At 41.7% G+C, this 12,158-nt stretch overlaps 1 protein-coding gene across 4 annotated transcripts in view; it reads right to left on the minus strand.

Moving 5' to 3' along the window:
• Positions 1–12,158, minus strand: part of MAP4K3 (mitogen-activated protein kinase kinase kinase kinase 3) — a 783,526-nt gene that overhangs the window by 652,658 nt on the left and 118,710 nt on the right. For all 4 annotated transcript variants that reach the window (XM_077486491.1, XM_077486490.1, XM_077486493.1 and 1 more), the window contains exon 3: positions 4,623–4,713. In XM_077486491.1, the coding sequence (XP_077342617.1) occupies positions 4,623–4,713 (91 nt within the window). The remainder of the gene's footprint in view (positions 1–4,622; positions 4,714–12,158) is intronic.

A 12,158-nucleotide genomic window follows, 5' to 3' on the forward strand; every position in this document is an offset into this window, starting at 1 on the left:
TGTTACAACCAATCATGATTGAGTATACTCATGAAGGACACAGCATCTTCCAAGGACAACTTCACGTATACAGCTAAGCTCATGAAGGCCACGTCAACTGGACAGGTGACTCATTATGCTGGAAACCCTCTTCCTCACGAGTGTCTAATCTGCCATTCTGCAGTGCAGGTAGAAGTGTCCTGATTGGGGTTTGAACTGTACGGTTTAGGAGATATTGCCCTCGGTATGCGTCGCTGACTGCAGCGGCGCATGCGCACAAGCGGATTCTCAGCTGAAAATCCGGCAGTGGCTGACCGGCCGGAATGAAATCTCCCGCGCGCATGCGCGGGAGTGACGATATTGCGGCTCCAGCCACTCACAGCGCCGGAGCCGCGATACCCGGAAGCATGTCAGCTCCCTCGGCGTGGATCGGACCAGATGTCGGGGCCTCGTTCTAAGGTAAGTATTTCATAATGAGCTAGTATGCGGTGCATACTAGATCATTATGCCTTATGCTTTGCAGGTGGTAAAAAAAAATAAAAAAAAAAACATTATCGGGTTTACTACCGCTTTAAACAAACAGTTATCCGTTCAGGACAGAAGGCAACCGTACAAAACTTTGATAAAATGTTGCAATGCGCATCAGAGCATCGTCATCTCCATATGTTTTCATTTTGGTTATTATATTAATTTTTTTAACATAAGTGGAGTTACTCCCTAGCATGGCGTCTAATTCCTTCTGCTTACCTCAAGCCAAACATACTCACATATCCTGAACCTCTTCCACAGTCCGCACAGTGACCCAGATCCCAGAGGTAGGAACATTGCGCACCATCATGCTGGGCACACTTTAGAGGTAACCCCTAATGGGTTTACTTCCTCTTTTTTTCCCTGCAAAGGTAAAGCATAATGGACTACTATGCATCGCATAGTAGCTCATTATGTGTCACTTACCTGACACAGGAGCCAGCGAAGTCGCCGCTGTCCCCTGTAGTCCGTCGCATCCATCTTGCTGGTGGCGTCTCGCAGCTCCGACGAATGACAGCGGCGAAGCCGCGATGACGTCACTCCCGCGCATGCGCACGGGAGTCGCGTCTCCCAGCTCCGCCGCTGCCATTCAGCGAAGCCGCGATGACGTCACTCCCGCGCATGTGCACGGGAGTCGACAAATTAGGCAAATCCATTCTTGGACTTGCCGCATTTAGTGCGCCTGCGCGCCGCTGTCTACGGCGCAAGCGCCGTAGACAGCGGTGCCCATTTTCGGGCAAATATCTCCTAAACCATATAGGTTTAGGAGATATTGCTTGGACCTACAGGTAAGCCTTAATCTAGGCTTACCTGTAGGTCAAAGTGGTTTGAAAGGGTTTACTTCCTCTTTAAAGGGGTTCTAAAAGGCAGATTTTTTATTTTTTTTGCATTCTCTGTATTAACCACTGAAGGACCAAGCCTATTTTTTTCAAACTTGGCGTTTACAAGTTAAAATCAATTTTTTTTTTTGCGCTAGAAAATTACTTTGAACCAACCAACATTAAATATTTTTTCAGACATCATAAAGAATAAAACAGCGGTCATTGCAATACTTTATGTCACACCGTATTTGCGCAGCGGTCTTACAAGAAGCAATTTTTTGGGAACAAATACACTTTTTTGAATTAAAAAAAAAGATAAGACAAGAGTAAAGTTAGCCACTTTTATATTGTGAAAGATAATGCTACACGGAGCAAATTGATACCCAACATGTCATGCTTTAAAATTGCGCCTGCTCGGGGAATGGCGACAAACTTTGACCCCTAAAAATCTCAATAAGCGACGTTTAAAATTTCTACAGGTTACCAGTTTCGAGTTACAGGAGTAGGTCTCGCTCTAGCAATCACATTGATACCTCATGTGCGGTTTGAACACCATTTTCATATTCGGGCGCGACTTACGTATGCTTCTGCACGCAAGCTCGGAGGATTTAAAATATTTTTTTTTCTTATTTATTTAACTTTTTGTTTTTACATGGTTCTTTTAACATCCATTGTAATAGGAAAAAAAAAGGATGACAGTATCTCCTAAATGTGAGACCTGGGGTCAAAAAGATATCAGATCTCACATTTACACTTAAATGCAATAAAAAATAAAAATAAATACTTTTTTTCTTTTTAAACAAATTCCTCTTTAAGACAATTGGCCGGAAGAGACATTTGACGTTGCTTCTGTCAGCCAACGTTATGGAGCTGAGCTTTCCCTTACTAGGCTCCATGTTTAGGAGGGCAGAGGCCGATCAACTCCACTGCTACCGACAGCTCCGGTATGCGTCGGAGACGACTGGAGCGCAGCGGGAGCCCCTCTCCTGCCCCTGATAAAAGTGAGTACACCCCTAAGGGAAAATGTCTAAATTGGGCCCAAAGTGTTACTATTTTGTGTGGCCACCATTATTTTCCAGCACTGCCTTAACCCTCTTGGGCATGGAGTTCACCAGAGCTTCACAGGTTGACACTGTAGTCTTCTTCCACTCCACCATGACAACATCACAGAGCAGGTGGATGTTAGAGACCTTGCGCTCCACCTTCCGTTTGAGGATGTCCCACAGACGCCCAATAGGGTATAGGTCTGGAGACATGGTTGGTCAGTCCATCACCTTTACCCTCAGCTTCATTAGCAAGGCAGTGGTCATCTGGGAGGTGTATTTGGGGTCGTTATGTTGGAATACTGCCCTGCGGCCCAGTCTCCCGAAGGGAGGGTATCATGTTCTGCTTTAGTATGTCACAGTACATGTTGGCATTCATGGTTACCTCAATGAACTGTAGCTCCCAAGTGTTGGAAGCACTCTTGCAGCCCCAGACCATGACACTCCCATCACCACGCTTGACTGCAGAGAAGACAATTGTCTTTGTACTCCTCACCTGGTCTGCTTGTCTTCAGCAAACTGTGGGCTTTCTTGTACATCTTTAGAAGAGGTTTCTTTCTGGGACGACAGCAATGCAGAACAATTTGATACAGTGTGCGGCATATGGTATGAGCAATGACAGGCTGACCCCCCCACCCCTTCAACCTCTGCAGCATTGCTGGCAGTACTCATACATCTATTTCCCAAAGACAACCTCCGGATATGATGCTGAGCACGTGCACTTAACTTCTTTGGTCAACCATGGCCTTGGTCTTGCAGCTCAATTTCAGGGTCTTGGCAATCTTCTTATAGCCTAGGCCATCTTTATGTAGAGCAACAATTTTTTTTTTTTTTCAGATCCTCAGTGAGTTCTTTGCCATGAGGTATCATGTTAAACTTCCAGTGACCAGTAAGAGAGTGAGAGCAATAACACCAAATTTAACACACTTGCTCCCCATTCACACCTGAGACCTTGTAACACTAATGAATCACATAACACCGGGGTGGAAAAATGGCTAATTGGGTCAAATTTGGAAATTTTCACTTAGGGGCGTGCTCGCTTTTCTTGCCAGTGGTTTAGACATTAATGGCTATGTGTTGAGTTATTTAGAGGGGACAGAAAACGTACACCGTTATACAAGCTGTACACTCACTACTTTACATTGTAGCAAAGTGTAATTTCTTCAGTGTTGTCACATGAAAAGATATACCGTAATAAAATATTTACAAAAATGTGTTGTTAAATACCGTTATGACAGCAGATAGCTTATGTTAGATCCGAGGTCTTTTTGAGCCCAGATCTCACAGTAAAGAGGTCCTGTCATGTTTTTTCTATTACAAGGGCTGTTTACATTCCTTGTAATAGGAATAAAAGTGATCCAATTTTTTTTTAAAGGGACAGTGTAATAATAGAAAGTAAAATAAATAAAACAAAAATTTGTGCTCGCGCGCACAAGCGAATGCATACGCAAGTCGCGCCCACATATGTAAACTGTGTTCAAATCACACATGTGAGGTATCACGACTGTTAGAGTCCACCTCTGTAACTCAAAACTGGTAACCTGTAGAAATTTTTAAACATCACATTTGGACATTTTTAAGGGTCAGAGTTCGTCGCAGTTTGGGTGCAATTTTGAAGCATGATATGTTGGGCAGTTTACCCATGGAAACATTATCTTTCACAATATAGAAGAAAATTGGGCTAACTTTACTGACTTCTTATTTTTTACTTAAAAAGTGTATCTTTGCCAAAAAATGCATTTGTAAGATAGCTGCGCAAATACGGTGTGACAAAACGCACTGCAACGACCGCGAACGGGGGTTTTAAGTAATTTTCTATCAAATATAAAAATGATTTTAACTTGTTAACACCAAGTGTAAAAAGAATAGGCTTGTCCTTAAGTGGTTAAAATCCAGTAATACACTGTTTCACCCTGCCCTGCACATGCTCAGTTGCTCTCCATTTTTAGGCACTACAAAGTTTATAGAGGCCGATCTGCTAAAGTGGAATTAAACCCTCCTATCCTTCACAGCCAAGGAAGCTGCTTCTGCTTGATCTGAAACTGCCATGGTGCTGCACATGTGATCAGTTATGACACCAGCCATTTGATAGTTTGACAGTTTGGTTGATGACACAAGAAAAATGTGACAGTTAGCAATTCCAGCATTCCTGGAAACCATTAAATCGATAGGTTTAGTTCCGCTTTAAGATTTACTGTTAAAGTTGTTATGGGTAAAGTTCTGTTTTAAATAAGCACATTTAATACTCTACCTCAGATAGCTGCCAAAGTATGCCACGATGTTTGTGTGTTTACAGTCCTTCATCATTATAATTTCCTGCTGCACCACTGCAAAGTCTTCTCCTGCAGAAAACAATACATCAGATTTTTAGGAGTAAAATCGAATGTGCATTGCAAAGAATACATATACATTCCTAAAGTGAAATAAAAGGGGTTGTAAAGTCAGAAGGTTTTTTCTATCTTAATGCCTTCTATGCATTAAGATAAAAAGTCTTCTGTGGGCAGCAGCCCCCCTCAGCACCACTAATACTTACCTGAGCCCCATCTCTGTCCAGTAATGTCCACGAGTGTCCTGGCTATCCGAGACTCTCCCTCCTGATTGGCTAAGACACAGCAGCAGTGACATTGGCTCCCGCTGGTGTCAAAGTCAGCTAGCCAATCAAGAGCGAGAGGGGACGGGCCAGGTCACGGCTCTGTCTCTAAATGGACACAGGGAGCTCTGACTCGGCTCGAGTACCCCCACAGCAAGCTGCTTGCTGTAGGGGCACTCAACAGGGGGGAGGGGCCAGGAGCACAGAAGAGGCACCGGAGAAGAGGCGGATATGGTCTGCTCTGTGCAAATCCACTGCACAGAGCAGGTAGGTATAACATGTTCGTTATTTTTATAGAAAAAAATTTTTTACAATCACTTTCAATTTTTGTTAAAAAAATAAATAAAAAAATTGTATTCAAATATCTACTCTCAAATTTAAATTGTATATTCTTTTGTTCTCGGCCTCCTTTAAAATCCAACTTCCTCAGGGGGTGGCTATGTTCATTCTCCATGGTCTAACTGTATGTAGGAACGTAGTCAACCTATCTTGCTTGCTCCTGAGATGGACTAGGAAACTATGGGATTTGTAGTGTGTATAGAGTAGTGCACACATGCATAACTAATGTGTGCTGCTCGTTCCAAACAGATGGAAGTGAAGAGGATATGGATAGGTTAGGGCACTCATGGAGGACATTATAAGGAGGCAGAAAAACACAGTAAGAAACAATTTAATGAAAAATTGATTACAGGGCTATTATGAATGGATGTGCATTGATTCGTTTTGGAGAATAAGAAAAAACACTTTTCAAACGAAATTAACAGACATGCAGGGTATTTTCATGTTCTCTTTTGCACTGAATATTTCCATAGGAATTAATAAAAAATAAATCAGTACACATAAGTGAGCAGTGTAGGAAAGTGCTTTTTTTCCTTCCAACTAGAAATCAAGAGCTACTGTATGAAAAAGAGACTACATTTTAGTAACATTTCTGCCTTCTGCTTTTACTGCTATTATGTACTGTCATGCCGCGTACACACGATCGGAATTCCGGCCAGAAAAAGACCGATGAGAGCTTTTCATCGGAAAATGTGACCGTGTGTATGCACCATCGGAAATTTAGCTGTCCGAATTTCTGCCAGCCAAAAATTTATAGCATGTTCTCAATTTTCCCAACGGAAAACCTTTCTATCGGAAATTCCGATCATGTGCATGCAATTCCGACACACCAAAAATCACGCATGCTCAGATTCAACTACGAGACAGAAGCTATTGGCTACTGGCTATTGAACTTCCTTTTTCTAGTCCAGTCGTATGTGTTGTACGTCACCGCGTTATAAATGATCGGAATTTGGTGTGACCGTTTGTAGGCAAGACAGCTTGAGACGAATTCCGTCGGGAAAACCATCAGAGCTTTTTCCGACAAGAATTCCGATCGTGTGTATGCAGCATCAGACTAGGTTAACACTAGAGCTGCACCATTTATCATTTAAAAATCTTGATTCAAACCCCCCCCCCCCCTCTCACGATCTTAATCCAGCATCTCCACGATTCATTCATATAGCAAGCATAGAGCCAGTCTCTGCTCAGCTGTCAAGATAAAAACATTTTAAAAAAGCCAAAATGTTTATCAACATTGTCAACCACTGGGAGAGAAATATAAAACAAAGTATCATTTCGTTATTATAGATCAAAGGAATGAACTTCAGCCTGCAAATGAGGGCAGTTTAACCACTTGAAGTGATTGTAAAGGCTGTTTTCCCCCCCCCCCATAAAACAAGTTATACTTGCCTCTTCTGTTGCAGTGGATTTGCACAGAGCAGCCCGGATCCTCCTCTTCTTGGGTCACAGCTCCCTGTGTCCATTCAGGCACAGAGCCCCTACCCGGCCCTGCCCCCTCTCTCCCCAGATGTGTTAGCTGACTTTGATTGACAGCAGCGGGAGCCAATGGCGCCATTGCCGTGTTTCAGTTGATCAGGAAGGAGCATCTCAGACATCGCTGGACAGAGTGGGACCTCAGGTAATCATTAGGAGGGCTGCTGCCCACAGAAGGCTTTTTATGTTAATGCATAGAATGTATTAAGATAAATAAAACCTTCTGCATTTACAACCCTTTTAAAGACTAAACCTTTTTTTCTGACACTTGTTGCTTACAAGTTAAAATCAGTATTTTTTGCTTCAAAATTGCGTAGAATCTCCAAACACACACATATACATATACATACATATATATATATATATATATATATATATATATATATATATATATATATATATATATATATATATATTTATTTTAGCTGAAACCCTAGAGAATAAAATGATGGTCATTGCAATATTTTATGTCACACTGTATTTGCACAGCTGCCTTTCAAATGCAATTTTTTGGGAAAAAATACATTTTAATGAATTAAAAAAAAAACCTAAACAGTAAAGTTAGCCTAATTTATTTTTTTAAATAATGTGAAAGGTGATGTTGCGCCGCAAGAATAGTGAGAGAACCGTGACCTTTATTCTAAGGGGAAAAAAAAAATCATGATTCTCATTTTTGCCAGAATCGTGCAGCTCTAGTTCACACAATATGCAGGTGCGGAACTGTGTGTAATTGCACGCTTTCCTGCATCTGCATTAAAATGCAATGCGTGAGAGCGCCATTAATTCCTAACGGTACTCCCATGCACTTGAAACCACATATCACTACGCAAACATTTCAATATGGCTACAATTTTGGAAACATGCAGGGACATTTTCTCCGCATTTTTCATAGGTAAAGGAGCTCGTTCAAATTAGTTGGCTGCTGTGCCCCAGCAAACATGATCGTAAGGAAACTGTCATAGACTGTACCTAGCCTTATTGCACCTCATTAATTCTAACAGACATTTTTTTTTCATTTTCAAAGTTTGTCAAGGTAATGATTTATTGTTACTTCTTTACCATTTTCAGTGATGACTACACAATCCTGATAATTGTACAGCTTGAATAACACACCGGTTTCCAAAAATGTTCCTATCTTGTATTGCTGTTATACTGTAACCGTTTAAAAAAAATAAAAAAAAGTCAGCAGCTACAAAACACTGTATCTGCTGACTTTCAATAAATACACCCAGAAGTAGGAAATATGGTTATTTTAACTAGGAGTCAAACATGAAGCTAAATGAAGGGTGAAAAAGAGATTAATCTTTTATATTAAAGTAGTACTAAAAGCGGAGACTGTTTTTTTCAATGGATATCATTTTAAATATAACGCACAATACTTGTAAAAGTTTACTTTAAGTCTTTAAAGTCTATATATTTTTTTTAAAGAACAAACATGTTATACTTGCCTGCTCTGTGCAATAGTTTGGCACAGAGCAGCCCTGATCCTCCTTGCGGCGTATTGCCAGCGGTTTTAACCCTTTCGCGGCCGCTAGTGGGGGGTAAAAGCGCCCCCCTAGCGGCCGAAATGCGCCGCAAATCCGGCGACAAAACGCCGCTAAAATAGCGGAGTTTTACTGCCGACGCAATGGGCGGTGTGGTGTGGTGTGAAAGGGGTCTAAAAGGTAAATGTCAACTCTTTATGTTGCCTAAACAAAGAAGAAGCTGTCCCTCTTTGGAATAGGGAAAAAGAACACTATCAAGAGAAGTGCTGTGACCTCTCCAAGAACAATTGAGTACTGTCCGTAATACTTTTATTTTTATACCAACGTCCAAATGTTGCTCATGCAGAGCAAACACAGCTTGCTGTCCTCTATAGTTGGTCGGATGTAAACAGACCGCCTGTCTGTTTACACCCAAGGACCATCCGATCAATGAATGGGGAACATACCCTCCATCTGTCTGTTTTCGGCAGATAGGATCGGATTGTCCATGTGAAAGGTGCCTTAAGGGTGTGTGTCTCCTTCAAAGTCCATGCAATACTAATGCACAAAGTTTTAGCAGAGTGTTAAGGAGGAAGTAAAGGCTAAAAAAAATAAAAAAATAAAAACACACCCTGTAAAAGGCAAAGGCATAATGAGCTAGTATGCATAGCATACTAGCTCATTATGAATAACTTACCTGGGAACGAAGCCCCCGAAGCGGTCCTCCGTCTTCAAGTCCGCCGCTGACATGGATCCCGGAGTGACTTCCGGGTCTCGCTGCTCCGGCGCTGTGATTCGCCAGAGCAGCGATGACATCAGTCCCGCGCATGCGCACGGGAGCCAACAGCATATTGCCGCTATCTGTGGCCTGCCCAGTGCGCCTGCGCGCCGCTGTCTATGGAGCATGCGCCGTAGATAGCGGTGGCTGTCTTGGGGTAAATATCTCCTCAACCGTATAGGTTTAGGAAATATTTCTTGGACCTACAGGTAAGCCTTAATCTAGGCTTACCTTTAGGTCAAAGTTGGTTGTAAGGGTTTACAACCACTTTAAGCAGGACAAAAAGGAAAAAAGAAAACAAATGTACACAGCAATGATAATGATAGATAGTAAGATAAGGCAGGAAGAGGGCGAGAGGGAGTAATGTATGTTTGTTTTTTCTTTTGCATTTTTTCTCAGAGATTTTCCCACTAACATTCTGCTAAAACTTTCTGTATTAGTATTGCTTAGACCTTGAAAAAGGAGAGTACTCCCTGAAAGCTTTTCCTACAAATGTAAATGGTAGATCAGCTTCACAATGGGGCAGTTTTCTAGCGCTTTAGCGCTGGAAATAGCCTTCGCTAAGTGCCTGAAAACCGCCTGCCATTCATTTCAGTGTGTCTTTTCACACTGGGGCTGTGCCCTTGCAGGACTTTCTGAAAAGTCCTACAAGCAGCATCTTTGGGGCAGGTTGGGAGAGTTGAATTTATTGTTCCCAAAACGCCCTGCCCTTGGAAATGAATGGGCATCACTTTCAAAGCGGCGTGAAAGCACGCCAAAACTAGACTTTTTACCCTTTTTTGGGGTAAAAAGCGACCCCTGCTAGCAGCCGAAAAGTGGCGCTTTAGCTCTAATGGCCAACGCTTTCAGTGTAAAAATAACCTTAGTGCAAATAAAAAATTCATACTTGCAGTTTAAAGTGGTTGTAAACCCTTACAGACCACTTTGACCTACAGGTAAGCCTAGATTAAGGCTTACCTGTAGGTCCAAGAAATATCTCCTAAACCTACATGGTTTAGGAGATATTTGAAAAAAGACAGGCACCGCTGTCTACGGCGCATGCGCCGTAGACAGCGGCGTGCAGGCGCACTGAGCATGCCTCTACTTACAGTGATATGCCGTTAGTGGCGGCTCCCGTGCGCATGCTTGGGAGTGACGTCATCTCGGCTCCGGCCAATCACAGCACCGGAGCCATGATACCCAAAAAGAAGATGGACGCCCTGTGGAAGAGGGGACAGCGGTGACATCTCTGGCTCCTGTGTCAGGTAAGGGACACATAATGGGCTACTATGCAATGCATAGTAGCCCATTATGCTTTACCTTTGCAGGGAAACAAAGAGGAAGTAAAACCCATCAGGGTTTACTTCCTCTTTAACACTCTTGAGATTACATAGCAAGAATGAATGCAACATGAAAAATAAATATCTGGTACTAGGTCAGCTTTATTACAAGTAGGCATGTTAGTCTGAATCCTACAGATTCCTGCGGCTAAGACTAAGAACTGTGTGGGGATAGCTGCAGCCACCAAGCCCATACAGTGTAATGACAGGTTGGTGGCCGCCGCACCTATTTGTTACTGTTTGCACAGCCAGTGGTTACCTGCTTTGATCGTGAATGGACACACACAAAGCCTATAAAGTATATAAAGAGAATTGCAAAAGCATTTTTTTTGTGTGTGTGAATTATGCTTCAGAGCATTTATCCAGCAAAGCAAAGCAAATCAAATTAAGCGTAGGTTCATATTGGAGCGATTTGAGATATCAAATCGCATGACAAGTCACAGCCAATTGTCAGCAATGGCACTGTTCTAGTCAGTGCAACACCGATTTTGCGGTGACGTATACCGATTTGCAAAAGTATTTCCTGCACTACTTTTGTCGATTTCAGGTGCAACCTCAATAGACATTTGTGTATGAAACCAAACAGATGTCTATCAAGTAGCACCTGAAATCGAGCTGGCCTTGCTATTTTGAAATTGCGCTACTTCAAGTGAAGTAGCACGATTTCAAAGTAGCATCAATGTGAACCAGGGCGAAGAGCTATAAGTAAAAATGGTGAACAAACCCGTAAGCAAATCCACAGATCTTTTAACACAGATATGGACTTGAACAGCGAATAGCAGGTGCCTGAAGCATAGTCATCAGCCTTCGTTATTTCTGAAGAGAATTATAGCATATGCTTGGGAACATTAATAAACTCAGGGATCCTGGGTGATGAAATGATTTCAGATTACTCCTTTTCTAAGGACCTGACAACCACATGCTAATGTTCAATGTTTTTGTCAAAACACATAGTCATTATGTCTCAGGAGTCTGTGCTTTGCATGACTTGCTAACTGCTGCCTTTGATGTTTAGTTTAAACTTAAATTAATCCATGCATCCTTTTACACACATATACAGTAGGAAACATCACTACCATCCAACAGACTGTGGCTGTGTCACTTTCTTTTTGTATACATAAAGGAGAGTGGATTTGAGGTTTACATTTTATCACTTCTCACATTAAAAAGGATCATTGCGTTAAAATGCAATCCGTACGCATTTTAACGCAATGCAAAAGGAATGCATGTAAATACAATGCAACTGAAACAAAGATATACAAAGGACATTAACCACTTCAGCCACAGAAGATTTGGCTGCTGAATGACCGGCCCGTTTTTTTACGATTCGGGGCACTGCGTCGTTTTAACTGACAATTGCGCGGTCGTGCGACGCTGTTCCCAAACAAAATTGATGTCCTTTTTTTCCCAGAAATACAGCTTTCTTTTGATGGTATTTGATCGCCTCTGCAGTTTTTTTTTTTTTGTGCTATAAACAAAAAATTGGGACAATTAAAAAAAAAAAAAAAAAAAAAAAAAAAACAGTATTTTGTACTTTTTGCTATAGTAAATATAGACGTTTTGTTTTTTAAAGTTTAGGCCGGTATGTATTCTACATATTTTTGGTTAAAAAAAAAAAACGCAATAAGCATATATTGAGTTATAGCATCTACAAAATAGGGGAAAGATTTATAGATTTTTATTATTTTTATTTTACTAGTAATGGCGGTGATCTGTGATTTTGATTGGGACTGTGACATTATGGGGGATACATCAGACACTTCTGACACATTTTTGGGACCATTGGCATTTATACAGCGATCAGTGCTATAAAAATGCACTG

This window comes from Lithobates pipiens, unplaced genomic scaffold (genome assembly GCF_037356315.1).
Source record: "Lithobates pipiens isolate NorthernLeopardFrog02 unplaced genomic scaffold, aLitPip1_a1.2 Scaffold_18, whole genome shotgun sequence".
NCBI lineage: Eukaryota > Metazoa > Chordata > Amphibia > Anura > Ranidae > Lithobates > Lithobates pipiens.